Source organism: Salminus brasiliensis, chromosome 1 (assembly GCF_030463535.1).
Source record: "Salminus brasiliensis chromosome 1, fSalBra1.hap2, whole genome shotgun sequence".
Lineage (NCBI taxonomy): Eukaryota > Metazoa > Chordata > Actinopteri > Characiformes > Bryconidae > Salminus > Salminus brasiliensis.
In genome coordinates, this window is record NC_132878.1 from 71,591,750 (window position 1) to 71,619,501 (window position 27,752).

The 27,752-nt window shown below is 40.8% G+C and overlaps 3 protein-coding genes across 9 annotated transcripts; all 3 read right to left on the minus strand.

The window, feature by feature from the left end:
* Positions 1–225: 225 nt before the first annotated feature.
* On the minus strand, positions 226–9,141 carry ube2wb (ubiquitin conjugating enzyme E2 Wb). 2 transcript variants are annotated; one of them, XM_072657249.1, is made up of 6 exons: positions 9,076–9,141; positions 6,681–6,772; positions 5,727–5,829; positions 4,617–4,772; positions 4,031–4,106; positions 226–3,092 (listed from the first exon to the last, which is right to left on the minus strand). In XM_072657249.1, exons 1-6 carry the CDS (start codon positions 9,088–9,090, stop codon positions 3,079–3,081), a joined length of 456 nt encoding a protein of 151 aa, XP_072513350.1. In that variant the 5' UTR covers positions 9,091–9,141; the 3' UTR covers positions 226–3,078. The 2 variants fall into 2 exon arrangements, with proteins under 2 accessions (XP_072513350.1, XP_072513359.1); XM_072657258.1 differs by lacking the exon at positions 9,076–9,141 and adding an exon at positions 8,272–8,493.
* A 1,378-nt stretch (positions 9,142–10,519) lies between these two features.
* Positions 10,520–12,997, minus strand: eloca (elongin C paralog a). 3 transcript variants are annotated; one of them, XM_072657280.1, is made up of 4 exons: positions 12,946–12,997; positions 12,506–12,535; positions 11,639–11,782; positions 10,520–10,981 (listed from the first exon to the last, which is right to left on the minus strand). In XM_072657280.1, exons 2-4 carry the CDS (start codon positions 12,507–12,509, stop codon positions 10,791–10,793), a joined length of 339 nt encoding a protein of 112 aa, XP_072513381.1. In that variant the 5' UTR covers positions 12,510–12,535; positions 12,946–12,997; the 3' UTR covers positions 10,520–10,790. The 3 variants fall into 3 exon arrangements, with proteins under 3 accessions (XP_072513381.1, XP_072513390.1, XP_072513372.1); XM_072657289.1 differs by having other exon boundaries at positions 12,506–12,589; positions 12,946–12,980; XM_072657271.1 differs by lacking the exons at positions 12,506–12,535; positions 12,946–12,997 and having other exon boundaries at positions 11,639–12,493.
* Positions 12,998–14,753: 1,756 nt separating this feature from the next.
* On the minus strand, positions 14,754–27,019 carry pabpn1 (poly(A) binding protein, nuclear 1). 4 transcript variants are annotated; one of them, XR_011980168.1, is made up of 8 exons: positions 26,535–27,019; positions 23,598–23,706; positions 23,010–23,077; positions 22,100–22,206; positions 20,618–20,705; positions 19,299–19,453; positions 16,107–16,402; positions 15,265–15,339 (listed from the first exon to the last, which is right to left on the minus strand). XR_011980168.1 is itself a non-coding variant. In XM_072688491.1 (7 exons), the coding sequence occupies exons 1-7, from the start codon at positions 26,667–26,669 to the stop codon at positions 15,144–15,146; spliced, it is 858 nt and encodes a 285-aa protein (XP_072544592.1). In that variant the 5' UTR covers positions 26,670–27,019; the 3' UTR covers positions 14,754–15,143. The 4 variants fall into 4 exon arrangements, 3 of the variants coding, with proteins under 3 accessions (XP_072544592.1, XP_072544613.1, XP_072544601.1); XM_072688491.1 differs by lacking the exon at positions 16,107–16,402 and having other exon boundaries at positions 14,754–15,339; XM_072688512.1 differs by lacking the exons at positions 16,107–16,402; positions 26,535–27,019 and adding an exon at positions 26,039–26,160 and having other exon boundaries at positions 14,754–15,339.
* Positions 27,020–27,752: the final 733 nt, after the last annotated feature.

Genomic DNA, 27,752 nt, shown 5'->3' on the forward strand with positions numbered 1-27,752 from the left:
ACACTGGACATGCAGATGTTTGGAGGGGTAGTGTACATATTGCCCTATTCTACACTGCTGTAAAATCTGCAGGACTTTCAGGGCGTACATCTACACTGTACAATCAGCAAAACACGCAGCCAAGCAGCTATACATCTAGCTAACTTCATATTAGTGTGGAGACATAAGAAGAAGTATACCTCACTCATTCTCCCCCACACACACAGAAAACAAGACAAAATCAACTAAGAATGAAATATTCAAGTATTTCTGAACAAATGGCAACAAAATACATCTTTGGAGCGTGTGAAGTTATTATAAACATTGTGGAAGCCCACCAACCAAACAAAAATACAGGTTCGTACATATTTGACTGCTAGGACAATATTGGGCTGTTGAGGAATTCTACTCATTGTTTTGAATTCTCCACATACTTCAACAGTTAAGGTGTGTACAAACTAACAGAGAGCGGTTTGGTGTGAAATGCTTCATTCTAGAGCAAATGGAAGAATTGTTCACAGTGGTGGTGAACCAGATGGAACCAGACATTCCCTCAAAATACATGATTACACCAAATGGTCATGAATACACTGCCTGGGACACTGACTTGCTGATTGGCTGAAGGTTTTAAGAAGGATTTAGGTCTAAAAATGTGTTTTTAAAATCATATATCATTACAATGGTGGAGGGATACATGCAGGGCATTGTGCGGCACAAAATAGTCCCAAAAGAAGGAGTACTTCAGTCACCAAGTTACCAATATCTGATCATCTTCAACATGTCATATAAAACTGGTGGTTTCAGACAGTGAATAAAATGATGATATGTCACGGTGATGCCAGCTTCCCATCACCACCACTGTAAGAAATCTGCATTGGTCATCATTTCACACCAAACCCCACTCTGAATGTGTCCCCCTTTTAGCCACTCTATAAGAAAACATTTCTGAACAAGCCAACCTTAAAATCCTAATTTGCATTTGCACAATTGCAAACAGCGTTAATTTACTTATTATTATTCACTACTCAGGACCATGCAGCTGAGGGAAACTTGCTATATGCATACAATCCAGGCATACACATGTTTTTTTCTTTTTTCTTTTTTTTTTTTAAATATGTAACAGTCCTTTAGGAGAAAATATAATAACAATTTAAATATCTGTAGGTGATCTTGTCTTGGAAAAAAACAGTACCTGAGGCAGAAGAGAGTGGCCAGGAGAGCCAACACTGGGACCTTTACAGAGTAAATATACACCAGCTAATATGATCTGGATCAGATTTAAATAAAATGTACACTGTCAGAGCTTCTAGAATAAAAACAACAAATACAATATTGTGCTTAACGTGATATAAAACAAAAATAAAAAAAGAAGAAGCAACACACGTCTTGCACACATTCATTACATGAACTTTTCTTACCCACTGTAGCCATAAAGGAAGCAGTGCATGTTTTTTAAGAAATAGGCCAGTTTAGTACTTGGATTGCCGCTCGGAGCTAAAATTTTCACCAAATAAAAATACAGACTAGGCCTGGGCGATATCTGAAAACAAGTATCACAATATTTTCTTGTCTGAATACAAATCAGGATATCAATAAGCAATACTGTCAAGAGTTTTTAGCAACTTAATTAATACAAATCACATACTAAATAATATCATTTTGAATTCATCAATATCTCAATGAACTGCCACCAACTGTTTTAAAAGAGGATCATTTTGTGAGCATGCTGCGTGCATTTGTGGATGTTAGTACTTTTGAAACAGTGGTCGTGGATAGCACCCCCTGCAGGAGAAACTCCAGATTAAAACACTGAGCCTTAAATTTCTAAAGCGAAGTCCACCTGTTCCTCATTACAGAAAACAAGGTGTTTCCACCATTATTGAGAAGGAGTGTGGAATGCAGAAAGACACACATCTGGAAAGGTATCAATAATGAACTATCTGACCCATCTGAACCATTCTTACAGGTACATTTGAGGCTGTACATCTAACTCTACAAAACCTCCCATAAATGTTTGTTTATTACTGCAATATTCCACTGTTTCTACAGTAAAAGTGGATCAAATATTACATGCACTTTTTATGAAACATTATTTAACAAGCTGTAAAATTTTTTTCCATTTGATATCTTTTCCAATGCAGCGATTATCGAATTTGATATATGATTACATGATCCTATCGCCCAGGCCTAATACAAACCGGTGACAAATAAAAACCCCTGAATAAATGTGTCCAGACAGGGGTACAGGGTACAGTTAAAGAGCCCATATCCCCCACATTTTTGCTTGTAAGTTCTTCTTGAAAGTTTTATTTACAATGTTAATAATGCTTTCACCTTCAAAATCTATTCTGTCAATGTGCCTTTAATACATATGTGTAAAATATCTCTGTTCTGATTGGCTGATCTGTACTGTGCCTTGTTCCAAAGGCAGCCTAGGCTGAAACATCTCTACTCAATGTAGGGTGAAAAAAATGATCTATCTTGATATGTTGTTTTTTGTGATAGCGACATGTGATGCCCAATGGCTTACTTTATTAAACTTTATGTCTCCATTTCCTTTTATTTGTCACCCGTCCGTTGATTATGACTGAATTCGGCCAACAGCACAGCGACACAAGCCCCTCACTGCATTTAAACACAATTGGTCAAATTAAACAAAAGAAGAAACAATAACAAATAAATAAAGATGAAGCACTTTCAGTGCTAAAATCCCTTCCAGACAAACTGCGACAGTATTGCACAAACACACCAACAACCTTAAAACATAATCAATACCTAAAACAAAGTGAGAACATACAATAACATCTAGATGTGAAAAAAGGAATAACCTCACTACCCAAAGGAAAAGACTCACTGTATTAAACAATCCAGTTTATGTGCGTCTCAATTGATTCTTTGCTCAACGTCTTTATTTTAAACTTAGCAGAATCTGCAGCCCATCTCAGACTGGCCTCTCCGTAACATGTCAGATCCTCAGGATCATCTGCAGTCCATAGTTCCCAGTCCGAGGTGTCAAGAGTCCAGAGTTTTAACCATTTAGAAAGTGCTTGTTTAGGTCAGTAGGACTTCTCTCTTCTAACTGTGATACAAAGCTCAATATTAACAGGTATCATCTGTAAAAAAAAAAAAAAAAACAAACAGCACAAGCAACCCAGTTAGAAAACACAGTCTTTGGTTATTATTTATTTATCTATACTGCTTCATTAGAAACACTGGGTGATAAACTAGACTAGTCTAACTGTTTTCTTTAGCCCAAATAAAAACACTGCAAAGGAAAAAAGTTATTTTAAATGCAATATTTTGCACGAATCCTCAAAAACAACTGGAAAATAAACTTTGGGTACAATGCAGTGTTCCTCTCACCAAGTGGCTTTTTTTAGACACAGTATTCAGTATTCACAGGATTTCCTTTCCATAAATGTAGGGCTGGGTGATATATTCAATTCAGCTTTCTGTCCTTTCAACAGCAGTCACTCGGTTGGAGCCATTCTCTTCTAAACGTTTATAAGTTGGGGTTTCTGTCAGCCAGAATTGCAGGTGAATGCATAGTAATGCTATCTCTTCTGATTCAGAGCAGTTTAACATATCTAATAGTCAGACTGGCGGTTTAACGTTTATTAAATGAATGTGAACAGTATTCACTTTGTCTGTGAACCTGTGAGCTAATATTGTATATATAATTTTTTTGGTTTTATAATATTGCTTGATGAGATGGTATGGAAGCCACATAACGTAAACCCATATGCACTACTAGCATACCTTATAACAATGCTACTCCCTCCCTACACTTCTAGATGATTGGTTGCTTGTTTGTCAATCACAGCAAACTTCATTCTCAAGGGATATGAAGGGGGATATATGCCCTGGCTTTTTATGAGCCAGTGCAGGCACACGCTTGGGGTGTGTTCATTAAACCGAACTTGGCGTATTCATGGTTTGCATTTAGTGCGTTTAGATGAAACCAATTGAATAAAACTATCAGTCTATCAGAATACTGAAGTTTAACACCCTAAACATCCTGATTATTAAAATTTAAAGCTAATAGTCTCACCATGATACCACCATTTTGTCTTCTTTGGATTTTTATTACAAGTCCGTACATAAAAGGAGTTATCAGGAGGCCGTCTCTGCAAATAAACAAATAAAAACATTTAAATACATTGTACAGCTTATTTTGTCCTCCAACCTTATAGCTACATTCAAGACCAGATAAGACAAGGCAACCATACTCTCCATTTGTGTTGGAGAAAAGGCCTTGCTCAAGGGCCCAACAGTGGCAGCTTGCCTGTCATCAATAGCCTGGTGCTCTAACTGCTGAGCCACCACTGCCCCATGCCCTTTGTCAGAAACACCTTCCATTTAAGTGCACAGTCCCCTCTACCCCATTCATCATATGAGACCATCATATGACCACTTCCCACCAGATATTATTGTGGTGGTGGTTCATCCTCACCTCAGCAGCAACACTGAAAATATATCCTGGAATAAGTGTATCAGACACACTGCTGGGTTGAGAGTGGGTCCACCAACCAACAATATCCAGAAAATAATTTCATATAATTGTATTTCATATAATTGTATACCATTAAAGCCAATAACCAAACCATTTAATCTGGTGCACATGCAAGTCTGCTCACCTTTTCTTTGCAGCTGGACAGCATGCTGATAATACTAAGACAGACGGATTGCACAGAGAGCGCCGGCGACCAGTCTTCTGTTAAGATGGACAGGCAGATGTGACCGTTGCTATAAATGTGAGGATGGACAGGAATATTATCTCCCGTGAACATTACCTGTGCAAACACACACACACAGAAAACAGCACAACCAGGGTTATTAGAATTGCTCTGTACTTCTGAGACACTCAAATCAAACCTGCAGGAGAAACAGATTTAGGATTAAAGCGACAGTTCAGAAAGGCGTAGTGTATCCGCTGAGTATCCATGAAGTCTGCTTACACTGCTTACATTTTACACTGAAGCAACATAGCTAATGTAGCCAACAGGTAGTGATGGGGTGATGATTACAAAAGAGTTGCTTCTTTTATTACAACACACTTGGGAGATGTACGTGACTGAGTAATACTAGTTATTTAAAGCAGCATTATGCAAATATTGGTGCTTTTTGCTCCTGGGCTCCAGGTGTCATTAAATTTTACACCACTGTGAAATTCAAATGACGCTTTAAGCTCTTCCTCATGGACAGCTGTACTCATGCATTTGTTGACAAGCTGAGAGACACAGAACCGCCCATAAGGACACCTAAAGTGACAGAAGCATGTGGACTTCTGCAGTAGAGTAATATTACAGGATTTTATACAAAGATTTTTTTTGCAGTGTTGTGAGGAGTGGCCTAAAGTGGCACTGACAGAGATGCCATATCCCCTATCTGCTTAAGTCAATGGAGCATCAAACATTTTTTTTGAATGATTTGTTATTTTAAGGTGTCATTGCTACATAATGTTGCTTTAATTACCAACTTAATGCCTCACTGCTGTAAACACAAAACCCTCCAACACCAGAGACAGCCGTGATTAATGGAGAGAGTTCATTTTGCCTGTAAAAATCTCATTATTAGATCGTTAAAACATTTGTTTGTTCGGTGCTATGCAATATGTTTCGCTGTGACGATACATGCAATATAGGAAAAATTAAATTGTTACAAGGTAAACTGTCAACACTGACTAACACAGAAAACACACAGTTCTGCCTGTTCACTCCACAGTAACATAATAATAACAACAGTACCTGAGGTGAGTCGAAGGGATACCGACTACTGAATTTGAAAAGCAGCTGAAATTTTTCTCCTTCATAAAGAGTACCGGCGGCTCCCTCCATATCTACAATCCACCTGCAAAACACACAACAATAACATTAATGTCTCACACACATTTCTACAAAGCAGCAAAATCACTCAACATAAAAAAACAAATCCTAATAACAAAAAATAAAAGGTGCAAATTCTAAACTTTCCAGACCACAATGAGATGCACTTTATGGCCAAAAGTTTGTAGACACCTGCTCCTCCAGGATTTCTAATGAAATGAAGAATAATAATAGGGTGTTAAAACAACCCATTTTGAAGTTATTATTTATGTGATGTCACGGCAACCAGTGCATTTATATATATATATATATATATATATATATATATATATATATACATATATATATATATATATATATATATATATATTCAGCCTACAGCTGTTAAGTGCTGGCCATTTACTCTATTGTTATAAGCAGAAAAAAAATCAATTCTGGAGATTAAAAGACACAGGTTAGAAAATTAATTACTGGCTAATAAAACCCACACAAATAGTGGAGCTTATGGCAAACAATAAAATACAATAACGTACAATATGGGCCCAACATACATTAGAGTACCCAGTATTTTAGGTTTGTGTAGAAATAAGAAGTAGTAGCCAAGCAGTAAAAATACTGATTTTCAATAATTCTCAAGTACAAATCTTAGGTACAACTAATCAAGTGTGTATCATTCCTGAATGCAAGATAGCACTGGAATATTAGGACGAACAAATTTGCCAGTCTGCCATAACACCTCACTTTTAATACCGCAGCGGTAAAAAGAAATAAAAAACATCCCTCAACATGATTTACCTTCACAACATAAATGGCCACAATAAGGACATTCAGAACGAAATGAGTGTGAATCTGAGCTGTGGGCTGAACTGGACTTACTGTGTTATCGTATTCTGTACACTTTTCTCGTTCAGAGTCATTCCAGGAGGCGGGTCGTTTTGCAAGGCCATCAGTTCTTTCTGAAGCCTTTTCTGTTGAACAGGAAAACAGATTGAAAGATATTTGCATCAGTTTTCACAGCAGATCACAAGAATGAGGACCCTTCCAAAACACGTTAAAGTTGTTAAAGTACACCAGGGGGCTGTTCTTGTGGGTGTTCTTAGGTGGTTGTTATAGTATCATGTGTTTACCAGTGTGTCACTAGGTGGTTGTTATGGTATTCCAGGGTTTTAAGTACACTGCTAGGTGAGTACTACAGTGTTGCTCTTGCTAGTGTAACAGTAATACAGCTGTTTACAGCTGCCCTCAGATATGCAAGTGTGTGTTTGTTTTAACTGAGGAAGAAGCTGTTAACCAGCATGTTAACCAGCATGTTAACCATACATGTTTGAGTTTAGTGGTTTAGCTGTTCTACCAGCATGATCATCCTGACCAAACTAGTTAACCAGTATGACCATTATGACCGTTTTGGTGGACCAGTATGACCAGCCTGAGAATGCTGATCCACCAGTATGAGCAGCTTTATCAAACTAGTCATTTAGCTTGATGACCAGCTTGGTGAAGCATTTAGCTTGTATCATGCTGATACACCAGCTAGTCCATCAAACTCAAATTCTATGATATGCTGATCATGAGTAAAACTGGGTATTCAGCTTAGCCAGTTTGCTGTTCAGCATAGGGTCTGCTTTCGCCTGCATGACCAACTTCTCAATTACCTTGACAATCAAAGACCAGCTTAGATCATCTGAAGCCAGCTACCAGCAAAGGCTGACCTTGATCTGGATTTTTCAATAGAAATAATTTAATGAATGAATGAATGGATGAATGAATGAATGAACTGTATTATCTGTATTATCATTATACTTGTACAATACAAAATACATATCTCAGCACACTCTGACCCGAATAATCAGGGTCAGAAAACAGGGTTAGCCGCAGTACGGTGCCATACGGAGCAGAGATCCTTGCTCAAGGGCCCCAACAGTGGCAGCCTTGCAAACGCGGGTATTAAACCCACAACCCTGTGAACCCTGTGTGTATAGTAATACAGGCGTTATCAGTAGACAGAGGTACGTCGGTGGGCTTATTCTGATATCCATTTCTACAGAATAAAGTACTAACTTTATTCACATAATGATATGAATCTGAAGAAGACGGCAGTTGTGCAGGAGAGATGTGCCTCCCCGTCAAACCCAGGCTGTTATTACGATGTTATGATAATCACCAGACACATAAGACACACAGTGTCACACAGGGCATTCAGACCATATGTGCAGTTCTGCGCGTTCAAACCTGGACTAATCTGTGTCCAGACATCTAACAACTCCCAAGTTCATTACTTTCATCAGTCAGAGTGCTTTTATCCTTCAGCCTCCAGCAGCAGCAGCAGCAGCAGCAGCTGACATGCCAGCCAGAAATAGCCAAGCAGGTAAACAGAGAGGAATGAAGGCCCAATAGATAGTCATTAAGGGCCAGTCACAAGGCCATGGCTGGGACAAAATATTAAAAGTTCGGTTAATTCGCTGTTTACCTCTTAGCTACAGCAGCTACCATTTAGCCCTAAATAAGTCCATCTTCTCCGTCTTTTACCTCGTGGCTTAGATGTGTAGTTTAACCCACTTTAAACTCAGAAACGCTGCTGAAATGAAGAAGAGGAGAGCGGCTGGATGCGCTGCTGAGGACTCTCAGAGAACAGCTCCAACCTGTGAAGGGTTTAAAGGGACCAAAATAAACCTGCTGTATGTTGGATTTATCCGGTTAAAGTCTCATCTTGGGGAACTGCTAGAGTCATCTACACGTAGAAAAACAGCAATGGCGATTTAATGAAGTTGCCAAAGAAGAGAAACCCGGCTGTTAGGTAGTTAGCTAGCTAACCTGCTCTCAAATGAAGCATCAGCTGCTTTAGCTTAGCTTAGCGTAGCGCAGCGACACAGCCCGGCCGGCTACACTGCAGCAGCTAACGCGGCTAAGCTAGCAGGAACAGCGTTAGCTCCACTGAGCCCGCAGGATTTGATCATTTCGCAGGAGTTTCAGGAGGGGTTCAGACAGCTCACACACTGCCGACATTATGTCGTGAGGGATGCTGGAGGGGTCGCCGAGGGCGCAGTGCGGGCAGGGTTAAGGTGGGTCCTCGGTGATGAAGTTATGGGGCAGATACAGCGCTGCAGTGAGCTCAGTTACACACTCAGACACAGAAACACGGACAGAGGGACTGGAGCAAAACACACACACACACACAAATACACATAAACACACACACACACACACACACACACACACACACACAATACAGAATAAAACAGGTGAACAGGTGAGGCTGACCAATACACCTTACCTGCATCGACGCCATGATGGAGGCCCCAGCATCAGGACTGTGAAGTGTGTGAGGGCTGTACACACACACACACACACACACACACACACACACACACACACGTAACATGTTCACTCCTAAATGTGAACACAATTGTTTCTACAGCTTACATACGAATTGTCATAATAATATTGGTTATTATTATTATTAGTAGTAGTAGTAGTATTTATACCAATACCACTATAATAACATTATTATGAGCACAATGATTAAACTATAGGAATAATACAGCAACAATTATTATGGTTTGTCAAGGAGGATTTGACTGCATTCAGCCCCATGACAGCATCAGTGAGGGCAGGCGCTCATCCCAAAGCTATTGCATGGAGCTCCATCGCTCCAGAGAACACAGTCCCACTGTCCCACAGCGCAAGGCCGGGGGGGGCTTTATACCCCTCCAGTATATGTTCTGCACTAGGCACGGTGACCTCAGGCAGGGGCAGTTTTGTTCATTTTAGGATTCACTAAACATTTTTACATCCATTCAAACCCTCATTGATACCCTGTGCCTTGTTTCAGCTGTACGGAGCGACAGGCCCAGGGTAGACTGCAGCAAGAAGTGGAGGCCGTGAGTTTCATTGATAAAAACTGCACATCCAGTGACGTCTTGGTTTCATACAAATCTGAGAGAAAAGAGCCTTTTCTGTGAAGCGGGTCACCTCCAGTACCTTTTATAGAGAAGTATTACACTATTTTTGGGCAGGATTCTGGTTGTGGCATGAAGTGACAGGGATTCATGTGGTCATCTTTGTCTCTTGTCTTCATCAAGATCATTGCCTACATTTGCCTAGTACTAAAACCAAGGGAAATTCCACCAAATTCTCTGCGTAATTCAGTGGTTGTAAAATTGTAAATCTGACTCAGATTTCTTTACAGTGGTGGTGATAGGAAGCAGACGACATCATGACTACAACACAAATATGGACATTTTATTTACCCTCCAGAACCACCAGTAAGGCACATGTGTATTCTACGTTTTACATGTAATGTTGCTGATGGTAAAATAGTGGCCTGTATGGGACTATGTTTTGCTGTGCAACCCCTTGCACATATCCACGCCATGAATGGATTTTAAAGACCCAGAATCCTTTCAAACCTACAGAAAAGCAGCAACAACTCAGGCACCAGCCAGGCAACATTTAATGTAGCAGAGAATTAAAAATAAAAAGTCATTGGAATTGCCCTTTAACAATCATTGTCCTTCATGGTGACAGCAATGAAGTCATTTGTTTGAATAATTCAGTTAAAATCATTGATCTGGGTACAGATGGCATCCCATCCTGACCTACAGCACTAAAAGGTCAAAAAAAGAAGGCTGTGAGATTTGGTGCCGGGCAGATGTGCTGGGTTTTACTTTAATTTAGCTCAAGTCAGGTTACAGTTCATAAGAACTCTTCAGACACTGCAAAAGAAAAACCCTTAGATTTATTCAGCTGCAAAAACACACAACTGCTTTAAAACAACCATGAGGTTATGGCTAATGAATAATGAATGCATTAACAACATAACTACTAAATCACCTAAATTAAAATGTACAATCAGACGGTCACTTTCTATTACAATGCAGTGCAATTCAGACAAACTCCTCACTGTTTAATCTGCAGCTCATGGCAAATGACTTAAATAGGCATTCATGATAACTGCTGTAACTGTGGAGTAACAGATCACTGCTCTGTTCAACAGTCTAAAAAATTGGCGGCCATCAGTAGTTCCAGTGCGATCTCGGGAGCGATGGGGAATTCTGGGATCTCTGTGGAGCTGTTTGTGTAGCGGACTTTGTAAGTGAAGTACATGCACACTTTGGAGAGCACATGGGACGGGATCTCCCGGAAGTTTATCTCATTCGTTTCGTTTTCCGCAAACTGGCCTGAGGACAAAAATCATATTCAATTATTTCATCAGTTAAAGAGCTCGTAGTCTTCAGTTCAGTCTTTTCTTTGTGTTCCTTAAGCTGAAACTAGAACAGCCAAAACTATGTTCTAAAAACATTCATATCTGGACTTCTATCCAAAGGTAAAGGTGCACGAATTTGTCACTGTACAGTGAAATGTGTCCTCCGCATTTAACCCATCTGTGGTAGTGAACACACACACACACACACACACACACACACACACACACACTAGGGAAACTAGGGGTAGTGAGTACAGAGTGGTGGGCAGCCAACTCCAGCGCTCGGGGAGCAGAGAGGGTAAAGGGCCTCAAAGGTAGTCGAACCCGGGAATCGATAGCCCGGCGCTCTAACCGCTAAGCCACCACTGCCCCCTATGTCAGATGTGAATATCAAACTCCAAAGCAGGCAAGTTAACAATAACAACAAGATGGATGATGATGAGATGATGATGATGATGATGATGATGATAAAACCTGAAGTTGTTGTTTGCTGGTAATGTTTTACACAGTTTAAATACAGCGCAGTCTCAATAACCCAGAGTCTGTAACCAAGCTTGATTAATATGGTTGGTATCTCTACTGATACCAGTCCACTACAGCAGGTCAGTGTGTTAATATAAAGCACGCTCACCTGGTCCACTCAGCATGGCTTTAATAGTGCCGGAGGTCAAAGCGTGTTCTCTCTTCACTATGAACTCATGACCGTCTGAAGAGATGAGCTTCACATACTGCGCGTCTGGGCCTTCACAGCCACCATACGCCTTCTCCTCAGTGTCTGTGAGAAACGTGTACGATACACTTATGACCATACGGTTTATGCTCATGCCAGCTTATAGCTAAACGTTAATGACTCAATCACAGACGTAACAGCAAATCTAAGTAAATAAATCAAAGGACAGACTGAGCAGACTGTCTTATGCTGCTCATGTCTAAGAACTACGCTGTCACATCATCTACAAAACGTCACATCTGAAAACACCTTTTACAATAAAATACTGTGTCACTTTGAAAAGACCAAATTTGGACTGGAGAAAAACTCACTGCCAAAACATATTCAATAGATATTTTTGAGAAAACTGTCAATAGATTTGTGCTAATGAAAGCTCTATATGGCGCTATCATGCAAAAAAAAAAAAAAATCTCAATTTTTTTATTTTTACTATTTTTCACTTTTTGACATAATTTGAATGTGGCAGTTGATCTTTACATTGTACAAAACTTCATGCTGAATTAATTAACAGAAATTCTCAAACAAATAATAAAACATTTTACACTGAATCAGGTGAAAAGTACGGTTTCTTTACTGTGCTGAAAGGCAATATTGCATATTTCTGAGGTTTTGTGAGATGGTGACAATATGGATCAAAGAAATGTCAAACTCCAAATATGGACATCAGTGTTTAATATTCTGACATACATACATATTTCTAATTTATATATATATATATGCACACACACACACACACACACACACACACACTTAAGTTACAATACAGACCCATTGCTCCTTGCAGAAAGAAAGAAGCCCCTGCAAAACAGTGAACACGTTCAATCAACCTCAGTGTCGTGATAGTTGTCAGACCTGCTGATGGAAAAGTCGCACTGTGAAACAATAAGCTAGTGGTAACAAGTTTTACTAGATTAAGCTAAATGTATTACGCGTAATAATAATAATTAACACTATTATGGCTATTAAATGTGATTACTGGGTGGTAAACAGCAATCCCTGTGCTGAACTGTCTGAGCTCTAATGCTACTTTAGCAAAACAGCTAGCTATAACGTTAGACAGCAACGGCCCTAATATACCCCTGAGAAAGCCCTTTCGCCTCTCAATTATAATCTAAAATCTTTATTATTAGAAATGGCATGAATAGTAGCCCCTGTTAAATGTGATAGTATATTTGTTGGTTCGCTACATTTAAAAAATCCACACTCACAAGCAGCGCCGAGGCACCACACCACACAGCCCAGCCCAGCCCAGCCCAGCGGCACTTCAAAATAAAAGCACAGTACCGATTAAAACTTTTAATTACAATAAAATAGGATCTGGGGGGAAACGAGACGCGTCAGATGTTGGACTATCGGATTGCAGCTCTATAAAAATAAAAAGCAGAGAAATCCAGCGGACAAACTTCACCAATAAGCGAAACCGAGTTCGAGAGACATACGGTGGCATGCAAACGTATGGGCACCCAAAATATCTGTCACTGTGAGCAGTCATTGAGTAGATGATTAACTGATAACCACAAGACATGAAGTTAAAGTTAAAGCTTTCTTTTCTACACTGTAAGATCAGTTTGTAGTTTTTGTTTAGTAATATTTTATTTAAAAAAGGGAAAAAAGCAGCACCCTGAAAAGGTTTGGCCACCCCAAGACTTTTGGCCTGTCAGATCTAATCAGACCTCTTAGACCTAATGATCCTGCCAGGGCAATGACTTGCTCACAATCACAGCAAGTAAATGTCAGGTGACAGTTACAATTTTAAAGCTTTACTAAAACCTTCACTCTTCAAACTTCAGCACGTCACTGCTTATAGCTTTTCACTCGTGTTTAATAGTTCAGTAAAAACACTACAATGTTTCTTCAGGGAATTCCTATCAGCTTTAATCAACAGATTTGTAATTGAGGATGAATATCAGTATAATGGATCTATTTTTATTTAAAGTTATTTTCCTAGTTGAAGGCTTCTTCACATTTATAAAATGTTTTGCAGATGGTTGCACCATAAAGTCTTTTTAACCTGCTTGAGCTCCTGGCCTGCTGAAGCACACCACACTACATGATATAGAAGAGAATCAGCCAGACTGTAAATTAAGTGAACAACTGATAGAACTGAAATAACTGACTGGTCACCTCAACACCACCACTGTTTAACCCCAGAACAGCAAACCGGATTTAAGATCCAGAGCTTAAGACAACTGGTGTACTGTAAAAGTTCGTTCTGGTGAGGTGGACTAAAGCTCATAGGCAAATGTCCTCATAGGCAAACTCTGACCAGCGTCGTGAATGAACTCCTTCACTGCAGCTGTAAACCTGTGCCAATTCAAGCACAATGGTTCAGACAGTAACACTGTGTACTAGGACAACTTCACCACAAATCAGTGCAGGTGGTTTGATGTGGCTCACTTAATTATTCCCATAATAAAATAATCAGCCAATAACTTTTATTAAAAGTGATTAAAAGTTGGTCAATGGATTAATGCTGCTGGCACCATATTCTGTTTACCTGTCCAGCTTTGGACCCACTGCAGCCTCAGCTTTCTGTTCTTGACTGACAGAAGTGGCCTTTTTTATAGTCATGTAGATGAACATGCCTCACTGCATGGTGGTTCTTGTTCTTTATAGAAGCTGTTGTGCCTGAAAAGCTCAGACCAACAGCTAGACATATGCAAACCACCAGCAATAATGACACACTCCACTCTACAGACATAGAACAGGTGTACAGACGTTCCTAATAAAATCATTAGATATTTTCCCTCTTTACATTCTGCATATTCTAAATGAATTCCAATTCATATTGACCAGAATAAAAAGCACAACCAACAATTCTATTTTTACAATGTCTTTATTATTTTTTTTCCTAATTACAGACTCATGGGTTAAAAATAAAAATAAAAAAGCAAAACATTTTTTTTTTCCAAACCCACTCCCCATCTCAAAAAAAAAAAAAACCCAAAAGAAAAAATAAAATTAAAAAAGGGGGAAAAAAACAAAACAAAAAACCAAACAAAAACAAAAAACCCTCCACACACCACCCTCCACCCACCCCACCCGCCCATCCTGACCAATAAAAGCTCTGCACCCTTCCTTCTTTAAACAGCAGATTCCTGTGGCCCCCGCGCATCAGTCCTCGAATCGTGCCGAGCTGCACGGCGCGCTGACAATTTGGGGCCCTAAACGTTTTTTGTTTGTTTTTTTTTCTCCCCCCCTTTAATAAACTCCTCTCTGCTCGCCTCGATCACTTCCCTCGCCATGGTAACAAGCTGCTGCTATCGTGGCTTAGCTCTCACTATATAAATATGTGGTGGAGGTGTGTGTTGGCCTGATGCATGTCAGCCTGTGTGGTGTGTACATTGAGTGTGTGTGTGAATGTGTGTGTGTGTGGGGGGGGGGGTGGTCTGTGTGTGTTAAAGCTTCAGCGCTTGTTACTGTAGTAAATGCCACCTGCAGTGGGCCGGTGGTCACCCTGCCCCCCTCCCCCGCCCCCCCACACGGACAGGATGGGGTGAGTGTGTATGGCGGGAGCAGAGAGAGATAGAGACGCCGCCGAGACAGTAGGGGGCGCTGCGGCCACAGGGGGAGGGGTGGTCAGCCTCCACTGGTCCTGAAACCTGAAACGACAAGAAGTGGTCTAGTACACACAGAGAGAGATAGAGAGTAGAGAGATAGAAAGCGAGAAAGAGAGCAAGAAAGAGTGAAAGCGAGCAAGAGAGGGAAGTGTGAGAGAGAGCTAGAGAGAGCGTGCTAGAGAAAGGGTGGTTGGAAAAGGAACCACAAAGTAGGACAATGTAGGGACTTTTTTTTTAAAGGAAACAAAAGTCTGGTCATGCCTGAGGATGTTATTTTTGGGATGGAAACAATAAAAAAGGAAGATTAAGAATAGTGGTGGTAATTATTATTAATATTATAAAGTGACTCAAACTTTGAACTATTAGCCACTGTCTGTGTGATTGAGGAGGCAGAACGCAGGAGGGCTATGAGAGCAAGAAAAGAAGAAATTAGAAAAAGGTGATGAGTGCAAAAAACGGGAGGATGGGGTGAGTGTCAACGTTCCAAAAGCGCACAGAAACAGAGTATGAACCGCCAATACCACAACTTTAAAATAAACAACAACATTCTTGCTATAGGAATTCACATATTCACGGTACATTTAGAAAAAAAACAAAATAATAATAATAATAATCTATGTTTTGTGTTGGTGAACATTTGAGTGGGCTGTGTGGTTTCGCTCTCTCTTTTTTTTTCCTTCCTTGGTGTGAAGAACTCACAGCCAGACAGAGGAGACACATCTGCAGCCTGAGATAACATCATCTTCTCCAATTTTGAGCACAAAAAAAATTTGCCACCAAATTCTCCCCCACAAGGACCATTTCTGTACCTTACCAGGGTGACTGCAACACCTCCGCACACGCACGCGCACACACAATCGCACACTGAGGCCAGTCAGTCTGTCTGTCCAGGAGATGCTCTTTTCTTTCTTTTTTCTCCCTTTTCTCTTTTTTGTCTTTTTTCTTCTTTTTTTTCTTCTTTTATTGAGAGGGGTGTTTTTTTCTGTTTTTTTTTGTATAGGGACAGGAGGGGGTGACAGTAAGGGGAAAATGGAGGGGTGGGGGTGGGGATGGTGGGTGTGGGTATTAGTAAGGGGAATACCACGATGTTGATCGCCCTCGGCCCCTGGAAAAGAGAGAGAAAAAGAGGGTGAGTTTTTTTTCCTGGTTGAAGATGGACACCAATTTTGTGTTTTGTTTTTTTCCCTCTTTCTTTGTTTTCATTATAGTGTGTGTGTGTGTGTGTGTGTGTGTGTGTGTGTGTGTGTGTGTGTGTGTGTCTACGGGGCTCAGGTAAACAGAGGAGTTACTCTAATACAAATAAAACTGGCATACATGTTTCAGGTATACAATATACAATTACAGTGATGTATACCATGTCTTACTGAGGAATATTTGGTATTTTTGTAGTTAAATCCAGTAAATTTAAGGTTGGGGGGAAGCTCAACGTGAAATGCAAGTATTAAAAATAAAGGTGTTAAAGTGTTTGGGACAGTGAAGGCATCCTCTCTCCCTCTTTCTCTCTCTCTGTAAGGGCGCCTCCTGTGGACACTGTAGGGGAGAGATTTGGGGGTCAAGCGGCCCCTCAAAGCGCACACATTCACATATCGCAGGCAATCACTCACTCATACACCCCAATGATAAGCAGTCTCCACAGAAGGACTTGGCCACAGAGTGCACACAAATGCAACACCACCCATTCAACAGCCAGACACCCACAAACGCACACAGCTGAAGTCACAACCCCGCCACAAAATAAATACTCCCAACCCACACCAAGCATGTGCTGGTAAAGGCACAGCTTAGGCTACACACAAGTGGTTAGACACTGAAGTCAATATCAGGCTGCAGGAATGAACCCTCCATTCTGGAAGTGAAAGATAGCGATGATTAAATTCTGTAATTATTCTGGTAAGCCATATTGTCTAAAAACAAAAAAACAAAAACAAAAAAAAAAAAAACCCACACAAACACCCAACCACACCTAATTAGGCATTGCCTCCAGTGATGAACTATTTAGATCAGTCAGCACCAATATGGACCTTATCTAACAACTTTCAACAGCACCATCAACATTAAGCATTCAATACTAATAACACTGCGGCATAATTTAAAACTATTCTGTTTTAGTAACCAGGGATGTACCAACATGGGGATTACTAACTGAGGCAGATCTGTGAAATTGTGAAAACTGTTTATAACTGTCTTAAGCTGCTGATACCACATTATATGTAAGGAATTATAAATTGTCTTGTTTTGACAATCCTAAAATCAATGTTAACAACCATATAGCAACCTGGAGCAAACTGTCCCAAACATTACCTTATCTAATAGTGCCAGCTTACGGGTTTAAAATGTTGCTATTCTCGGAAAAGCACTCTGTATCAGACAATACCTTGACTCAAGACATACTCAGCTATACTCATTAGAAGCAATAAAGCAGCAAAAACTGGTCAAGACTCAATAATATCGTCCAATCCCTCAAGCACAGCTAGAAGACCAAATTATACATAATGCACTTGTCTAAAATGTTGGAAGGGAAAATAACTAAGGATTTTCACTAGATCAAAGCCAATTCCCAAAAATCACAGGTCCAAAAACCAGTAAATATATCCCCAAGTGCAAACCATGACAAGAGCTCCAACCTGTTTGCGGTATAGAGCGCCAATTAAAAAACATGACTAGAAAGCATGTAACTCCAGACACCACATCTACATCCTGAGCCATTACATATTTCCCGCCAAAGGAACGTTACTCAGCAAATCAACATCAACAAATAAGCCTTTGATGGAGTAATTTAAGCATGCCAATCAAACGCAGATGTTTGGATGAGTGAAATTTCTGCAGGCATTCATGCAAGATGGGAAATGCTTTCTTTCAGTAATTCTAAAAAAGTAAACTGTGCAGCTTAATCTCTACCAGGCATATTCTGACCCAATTTGTACCAACCATAACATGTGTATTGAATCCTAGAGGTACAAATTGCTAATTCAATAGTAATCCATCCAGGACCCATTGAGCTCTAATAAGAGTAACTCACACCTCAACTTATATCAAGACCTACACCAAGTCATTAATATTTAACCCTAATGAGAGACTGTATCCCCCCCTTTAGTTTACAGTCAAACTGTAACTTGGGTCAATACTTGGTTGATCCACTTTGGCAGGGAATACAGCTTTAAGACATCTTGAGAAAGAAGCTACAGGCTTCTTTGTGGGCCATTTTGTGACAAAAAATGAACATCTTTTGCAGAATAAGCTTTGGAGAAGGTGAAAAGGTTGTGTAGACTTTTAAACCTGACTGTGGATCACAACCCCTATACTAGATACTGTTTATTTGGAGTGTCATTGGCTGAAACTGTGATAGGGCAGTTAACAATTAACTATAGCTTACAATGAAGCTATAGCTTGGTTTAGACCAACAGGGTTTGTTTATGCAAGATGAAGATCTGGCATCCCAAACTACTGAAGTCTGTGCAGCAGTAACTTTTCTGTGCAGGTTGTTAATCCAAGCTAATGGGTAAACTGTGGCAGCACTGAATCAAAAACTATTGTTAGGGTGAGTCAGATGACAAGGCCTGCATTAATAAACTATGATTTGACTGCAATGCCTGTTATTTAGCTGCAACTCTGCGTAATTAATCTACCATTCCATAAATATCTAAAGAGCTCTGCAACCATTTACTCCAGTTAAAATTACTTCGTATTTAATTGCACAAATAGAAGCTTTGCTGTTGCCCGCCTTGGCCTTTGGATAAATGCAGTAAAAATATATAAATTAAATAATTAGTTATTAAAATGTCCAGGCTGGTCTCAGATATTGTAGACCTTAAACAGACGCTCAAAAACCTGTTCAAGTCTCCCACTTCTAATTATGGTTTGGGGCACCTAGGGTACACAATGCATGTCAAAAAAAAGCTACTGGTGACCCCTCATTAACAGGATCTGTTCACTGTCCTGCTTCGTTGTGGTGTGTATATGATGCATGTGTATTGGTGAGCATGGTCTGCCATAGCGCTCACCTGAAGGCCCGTCCTCTGCCTCTAGGGGGCGTGTAGCCGCTGTAATACCGAGCCCGAGATGAAGAGAAGTTTCCTCCGCGTGAGCGGAAGCGGGCCCGGGGGAACCCGCGGTCTGTGGTGCTGATTCCAGGCCGATTCGTTCTCTTGGCCCCGACCTGTAAAGTACAGATGGAATTAATACAATTATCAAAAATGAGTACTGTTTACAGACAGTTAATACAGTAATAGTGATTTAGATTTAGTTGGATAAAATATGAAGTATAGGAGTTATGAGCGTTACCGTAATTAACGTATACTTGTCAACTGCACTGGTGCCTAACATTACTGAATAATTTAAGATACCAATGCTTGGCACATGACCTTGCCTGGTTTCTTGTAAATGAAAGTTTCTCATTTCCATGAAACCCAGCACTCTCTATTAGACTATGTCCTAATATGAAACCATGACGCATGCCATGTGGAGGAGAAATGAGAAACTGATTTTTGTTCAAAATAAAAAACAAAAAAAAAAAACATGAAAAATAATTAATAAAATGTCTGTACCCAATATTGCCACTATACATCAATTATTTCCCCAATGCTAAAAAACAAGCAACACAGTCCTAAACTTTAATACATGAGAGAGGAAGGAGAGGAAAAGTACAGTGGTTGGTGATTGATGATTCTGAAAAGTCCTCCAACCAACACAGAACCTTCACACAACTTTAGAGACTCATTATGCTCAAACTTATATAGTATATAAAAGCTACACAGAACACTATTTGGCATTCTTACAAGTGCCTGCCATACAGTGTTAGAAAGCACATAAGCAAGTCTATTGTGGTTGGTGTGGCGCAACAGATAACACCACTACCTGCCAGTGTGCTACCCCACTACGTGGAATACTGGGGTTCGATTCCCGGTCTGGGTGACTATGCTGCACTACACCAATAAGAGTCCTTGGGCAAGACTGCTAACACTACACTGGCCCTCCTCTGCGATACGAGGAACCTTGTAAGTCGCTCTGGATAAGTGTGTCAGCTAAATGCCATAAATGTAATGTAAATGTCTATTAGAGATAATGTTTGAGTCACCGTTTGTTGTGATTTAGGCTTGCAGTTAGCTCATAAATTGTAAGCTACATTAGCTCCACTGCTTCTGAACAAAACTAAATCCCTAGGTGATTTGCTGCATATAGTATAAGGAGAGGAAACTGGGAATATGCAAAACTCATTAACTTCCAATTTAAAAACAGCTGCATCTCTGTTAAAGGGTCCAGTGTGAAATTATTTTCACTACCAAGCTCTTTGTGGATCTGGGTTTTTGGTTCCCATACTCACCTTTATCTGCCTTCCTCGGAATAAGGACTCGTCCAGTGCCATGGCTGTTCTAACAGACTCCTTGTCTGCAAACTCAATATACGCAAACCTAAAACGTAAAGGAGGGGGAGTCATTTTAGGATACAGAAAACAGGTGAGTAGCAACAAAGTGTATAGAGGCCAAAAATCCTAAATTTTTCTATAAGCAGCACAATTCCCCAAAACTAGAAAAGGGTACATGCTGCCAATTACTCAAGCCTCCAGAACAGTAACATTAAAGTGTGAGGAAGCTTCAAGCTTGAGGTTTAGAACCTGAAGAAATGAGTAGTGTCGATTGCCTTAGCCACACGTTTAAATTCTCAGTAAAACTACACAATTTGGCCCCAATTTCTCCTGCTGCAGATAAGTTTTTGAGATCTGCTACAAATCACTGCATGTGCCAATAACAATGACTAGTGTCCGTGTGTGTAATGTGAACAGTGATTCGATGTTCCACAGAAAGTCAGTCCAATATTTTTTTTTAACTAGTTTAAAATTCATTAATGAATCTAGTAATGAGTACTGCTCTGCTTTACAGGACATAGCAAAAGAAACAATCAGCAGCAAGCCAGACCTCAGGCGCAACAAAAACAGCAACATGTCGAAGGGGTTAAAGAAGGTTTTTGGAGAAAATTAATCAATACAGGCTGAGACTGCCATAGTCGGGTTCAGAGTATCTAAAATAATGGTAATATTCATGGAAATATTCATGGAAACTTTTTGCCTGAGCTGCTCATTCACAGTGGGAGCTGTGAAGTTGAATGGAGCATTGATCTCAATCCCCATTTTCCTTTTCTGTACAAATTAGAGCAGGGAAGACAACCAGAGTAAATCCCCCAGCGCTAGTTTAGTAGATGAACACATTTTTGCTGTGATGGCTACTGTTAATTATTTGTGCGTATTGTGGAGTCAATCAGTACATTTTCAGGTCGTGTTAAACTGCATGCCATGAAAGTCACGAAGTTTCCACTTGGCATACCACTCAACATTGAAATGGCCCCAACAATAAAATGAAGAATAATGACTGTAACCAAGAGCCATATTTTCAGCTTTTAAAGAGCAGCACCATTTGCTCAATTTAGACATTTTAAATCATGTGCACACTTGTGGTTGAACTGCTCAGGGAAGGCTGGGTGAACGCTCAGGAAATTCATTTTTAATACAGTATTCTAAAACAGTAAAAGCAAGTGTATGTACCTGTGTATTACCCCTTCCCCTATTTACAGCATTTTGTGGAAACCACTGCCAAACCCAAATGGTCAAAAATAAACAAGACCTGATCTAAAACCTTAAAAAACAAGACAATTCTTACACTGGGAACATTTTACTACAGCCAAGCACTACTGTTTGTTGTAATTATTTTTTATCCGGGCCAGTTTGAACCCTAGTAATAACTAATGACCACCGTCAGACAGCAGATAAAAATTAATGAAGAGAAAAAGAGTATGTATAACTGCAAGTTACCCTTTGGGGTGTCCTGTGAACTTGTCACACAAGATAGTGACTCTGTTGACAGAACCACAGCCATGGAAGTGAGCCTCCAGCTCTTCTGCTGTTGCACCATAATCCACCTACCAAAGAGGGAAAAAGAAACAGCCTTCTCAAACACACACTCGCACAGCTCTTGGCTTCAACACAGCAAGATTCAGTGGAAAGTTTTGTGGTGGCAAAGAGGAGTGTTCAATATTCTTTCCCAATGGCTTGGTGGTTGAGGGGTGTTTGGTGGTTTGCCTGGTAGGCCTTCCGGACCACTTTAATAACCTTTTCTTTTATGACTTTGTCACACAAAATACAAACCAGCACATTTAAAAAAATCATTATTTTTCTTTAAATACCAGAAAATATCATTTAGAAAAAACATGGCAATGTATCCCATTAAGACCATTTGGAGAGTAAATGCCATTTTAAACACAACCCAATATTTCTGATAAAACTAAACGTTAACCAACAGGCAGACTGTACATAGTGTCCTTGAAGCCATGTTGCTTAGAAACAAACAGTCAAGTAAATCCACCCCTTAAGATTTAACAACAAAGTTATATGGATAATAATTTGGAGACTGTGAACAAGCCTTAATGGCATTCATTACACAACTGGACTATTAAACTTCAGTTACTCACAAAATAGATATTTCATAAGAAAACATCCATGAGGCTCAGGACACTGAATCTTTTACAGCATGACCGTTTCAATAATGTGAATACTTTAGTTTATGCTTCTGAAGCTAAATGGCAGCTTTCAAATTTCAACATTAGTAACCAAATGTTTCAACAACTTACAAAGTCACTCCCATTTACAATATGTCATAACAATCCTAGTTAATAAAATGATCTGAATCATTTTCAAGCATCAATAACTGAGCAGCGTTCCATACGTTTCCAACATAAATGGATCTTCCATCAGCTTCCATCTTCTCTTCAATGGACATGATGACAGGACCAGCTGGAGAAAAAAAGGGGGGAATTTTAGGTGAAGTCACACCAAACAACCTGATAGTAAACACAGAAAATCATTAAAAATGATTAACAAATCTACATTGTGCCAAAATGTCAAACAGAAAGCATCAAAAGTAACTGTTTTTTAGTACACTTCTATTGTGTCTTTTTGCCTCCAAAAAGCGGCTTCGTGCTCAGGCTTCCAGAACATATAATTAATAGAAAACTTTCATTTCTTTCATATCTTGATATGAATGGGCAATGATTAGGAATAGATACTTAAAATAGGGTCATTTTAAAATAACCAACAAGCCTTTATTTCAAGTTTCTAGCGTTTCATCACTGAATCTTTTACATTCTTTACATGGTTACATTCTTGTTTAGTATCAACTGACCCCATTGATTTTGCACTCTGCATGCTCTAACGCAGTCCTATTTGTCAGCAGTGTTAATGCGCAGTGTGCTCTTTTTCCCCCCCCATACCCCCCCTTCCACACACACACACACCCCTGCACTCCCTCTCTTACCAGGCGGAGGACTGAGGTTCATCTGTTTCTCCACCTCGTTCTGAAGCTCCTTCAGTTTCTCCGCTTCCTCCTCCATCTCTCTCACGCGGGCTTTAATGGCCTCCAGCTCCTGTGGAAAATGAAATGTTTGTTGTACACTTGTTTGGAAATCCTTTAAAAAAAAAACATTTCAAACATATAGTAATGCAACATTTTATTACAGATTTGAGATTTCGGACCGTATTGGTCCATTTATCCAAAAACATTTTACACAATATAAGAAAACCAGGTCTGTTGTGGTACCCTTGCCTGTACCACCTTATATTTTTATTATTTAATACTAGTTTATAACAGTTCAATGAAACCGTTTAACCCAAACAGCAAAAACTGTTTAATATTGGAGGTACTCAGCTCTGTATGGTTTTGATTGCTGTTAGTTAGTCTTTATTATTACTGACAACTTCTGTTGTTGTATTGCGTTCTGCTAAAGACAGCCAGCACTTTTTTGTTTGTTCCTCAAAACAACTGCGGTCACTACAATAGAAATTTACATCCTGAAATGGAAAATAAGACCTTAACATACATAAAATAGTAAAGTAGAAATTAACAGCTACACCAGCACGGAGTAACTCAATGAGAAACGCATTAATCAAAGTAAAAGAACTGCCCTGTGTTAAAACACAATATGATGAATAAAGTTGTGCAGCCCTGGATCACGCATACACAGCTTTAATATGGAAGAAAAGGGGCTCCAACAGGCTACACTGCATCATACTATTTCTGCAGCACTACAGTAAGATCTTCCAGCTTTTAATCCAACGTCCACTGAAACTGATCTGAACACTATTAGTATATCTAAAAGTGATACTACTGAATACATCCAAGTAGGAACACACAGTGATTACCAGTAGGACATGTTTCAGCAGGCAGCTTTGTCTCACAACACACAGCACGTTCATATGACTTACTTGGGGAAGCTGAATTTGAACGTAAATCTGAGAAATAGAAAACGGACATTTAACATAAGGGGACTCGCCTCCACCACAATGAGCAACTAGACCCATTTACACATAATCCTATTCTCAATTAAAAAGATTTCAATTGCAGATGTAATTGTAAAACAGACAAAAGAAGATTTTTGGTTCTTGCACTAACATTTCCTTTTCTGACAAATAAAAGCCTAAACAACTTCTCGCTGAAAGAAACGCAAGCCAACATTTCCTCCTAGTGTTCGATCATGGCATTCAAAAAAAATGGCACATCAAATTTCAGTCTCATACATTTTCTGCAAGCTCATTTTTGGGTTAAAAAGAGCTTTCCAGAGAAAATGCACATTTCTTGCTGGTTCTAATGAAAACTATGCGTGCCAAAACACCCCTTCCTCTGGCAGAGGCTTGGATTTGAACGTTTTACATGTCAAATTGTAGTTTAGTGCTGGTATTGACTTCTCTCCCCCGCTATAATTGCCTTCCTGATGCCTGACGGCAGTGATACATTGGCCAGCATGGCTCTTCACACAGCCCGCTGTGTGGATGTTAAAGCCTGATCCAGGGCGTGATGCTCTTGTGGCAGTGCTGCATTGCAGGGCAGCAGGAGCCGACCATGCTCCATCCTAGGACAGCACAGCAGCATCCCAGCGCTTCTGCCAGCACGCATCACCATCAAACCCAACCAGGCCTCTGATTTATTTCACCCATTTCCATCAAAACACAAACCGCCTTCATCACCATCGCCTTTCACACAGTGTTGTCTGCAGGTGTCGGGACAGCACATGTGTGTGTGTGTGTATGTATGAGGGAGAGAGAGAGAGAGCGCGCGCGCGCATGTCAACGCCTCGCATGTAAGGTTATGCATGGAGGGACACACCTGCGCTGCTTCAGAGGACCACGTCTTTCTAAAAACCTCAGATGCATTAAAATCTACCTTTTTAAATCCTGAAACCCGACCTCCAATCCGAATTAAAGCCCAAAAGAAACAAACAAAAAAAAAAAACACTGACTCATTATACAAGACAGAGCTACCACCCAAGATGCAGAGCCACAAACAAAGAAAGGCTTCGTCCTGCATTAAAACACTGCCCAGACCCTTTATAATCCGGCAACAGCCGTCTAAATTAGACACCCGGACACATCTGAGGCAGAAACGAAGCTCAGGTCGATGGTAGGAGCGGATGGACTCGCCGGCTATAAATCAGCAGAATCCGAGCTACAGCTAACCTCGTTAGCCTCTAGCAGCTAGCATGACCCGATCCACAAACCGGGCTCTCCACGTCTGAAAAGCGAGGACACGCAGAGCCGTGTGTCGGTTTAATGCCCAGCGCCGCCCGGGCTGTTTCTGACGCCTCAGCCTGCAACAAAAACACAGTCGGCGCTTCATCACGGCGAGGCTGCGACGCGATGCTACGAGCTACACGCTAAAGCCGAGGCGATTTCATCCGGTAAGAAAATAGGCGTCGTGTTTACCGTGCGCTGGCCTTAATTCGGATTTTTATTTCGCCTTTAATCTGCAGACAGGCTCCCACAGCAGCGGTAATGGCGGCCCGTGTCCTCCCCTCGCCCCCCCACCGTCTCTCTCGCATCTCCGTTTCGTATTTTTTTTTCTGCTCGGTGTTTTTTTTCCACTCTCTCTCTCTCCCTCACTCTCCCTCTCCCTCTCTCACTCCTCCTTCAGCACAGGCAGAAACTACAACGCTTTGCGCCAAAATGGCGGCCGGGCAGCTACGCGCCAAACCGCGGGCTGGGAGCCGGAATGGCGACAAGAAGGGAGGAAACAAAAAACGCCACAAATCAGAATTTAAACACGGTACACTCGGCCATATGTAACCCACTTCGACAGTAAAACACCACACGGGGTCTTAAACACGCGCAGCCGGCGGTGGCGGGCTGGTAAAAGTGCCACAACCCACGTCCTCCCCGTCCTCCACCGCCACCGCTACTACAACAACTAGCCACCACTCACCGGGTCTTCGATAGCGGCCTCTCCCTCTTCCAAACCAGGTTCCTCGTCGCCCACGCCCGGGTCTTCCAACTCCGGATGCCCGGGGTCCGAGTCCAGCAGCGATTCCTCCGCTAGCCCGTTCCCAAACTCAGCCATGCTGCCCGGTTCCCGCTGCTCCACTCCTCGCCTCGTGGTTGTGCGGTAAGGGCCCGACTCACCCCTGGGGGGGCAGATAGTGGGGCAGGAGGGGCAAAAAAAAAATCCACTCACTCACACAACGGAGGGGGGTTAAGAGGAATAAAGGCCTTCTAAAACCTCAGAGCTTTTTTTGGTAACCCACTCTAACGCGCAGGAGCAACAGCTGCTCGTCTAAAAGACGAACCGGTTTAAACCCCCCCGTAATAAAATAAAAATAAAACAAATTCTCTTATTTTACATCAACATGTTCAGAAACCCGCGTGTGTTTTATTCGCTGCGCCGCGTCTTCCAGAACACTAATGCCAGCCATGGGCGGGGACTACACACACTGCAGCCACCAACTCGCCCGCCCATTGGTCCACCCCGCGGACCGGATACGCCCCCGTCGCATATGAGGAGTTTCCTTTGGCTGCGTGGCGGAGCTCAGGCCGTATCAGTGTTACAATGCGAGTTGTGATTGGACGCCGGCGTGTCAATCATGGATCACACTGTTGAGGAAGGGGGACGTTCAGCAGGCCGCTGTGTGGCACAGCGTTTAGGATTGTACAACATGCAGCACAGCGCTGCTCGGTCATGTCTCTGAAATACAAACTACTGTCTTTTGTTCTCTGCGAAATCGTTACTGTTTTTGTTTTGTCCCCGAAATACTGAAAATACACGACTGTTTAATACTTAATACTTTGAAACCATTCGGAATGTTAATGTTTTTGTTATTTTGGGTTAAAAAAAGCACATTACAGGGTAGGCTTATGTTATAAGCGATGCACCATAATGTGTGTTTTTTAGACGTGTTAAAGACTCTGGGCACATGTTTATCTATTTGGAAACATTTTACAGAGTTTACCCCCATTTAAAACACAGTATTATGTTTATTAAAACTACAGTCTGGATAGTGTGCATGTTTTATTAACAATCACCCACAGCTGAGCATTTATATACTAATTACTATGTATTTGCCACAGGATTTAAATAACTACTTTTTTTTATTGCTTTTTTAAATTATTTTACAAATGGGCCAGTTCTGAACACCAGAGTGAATTT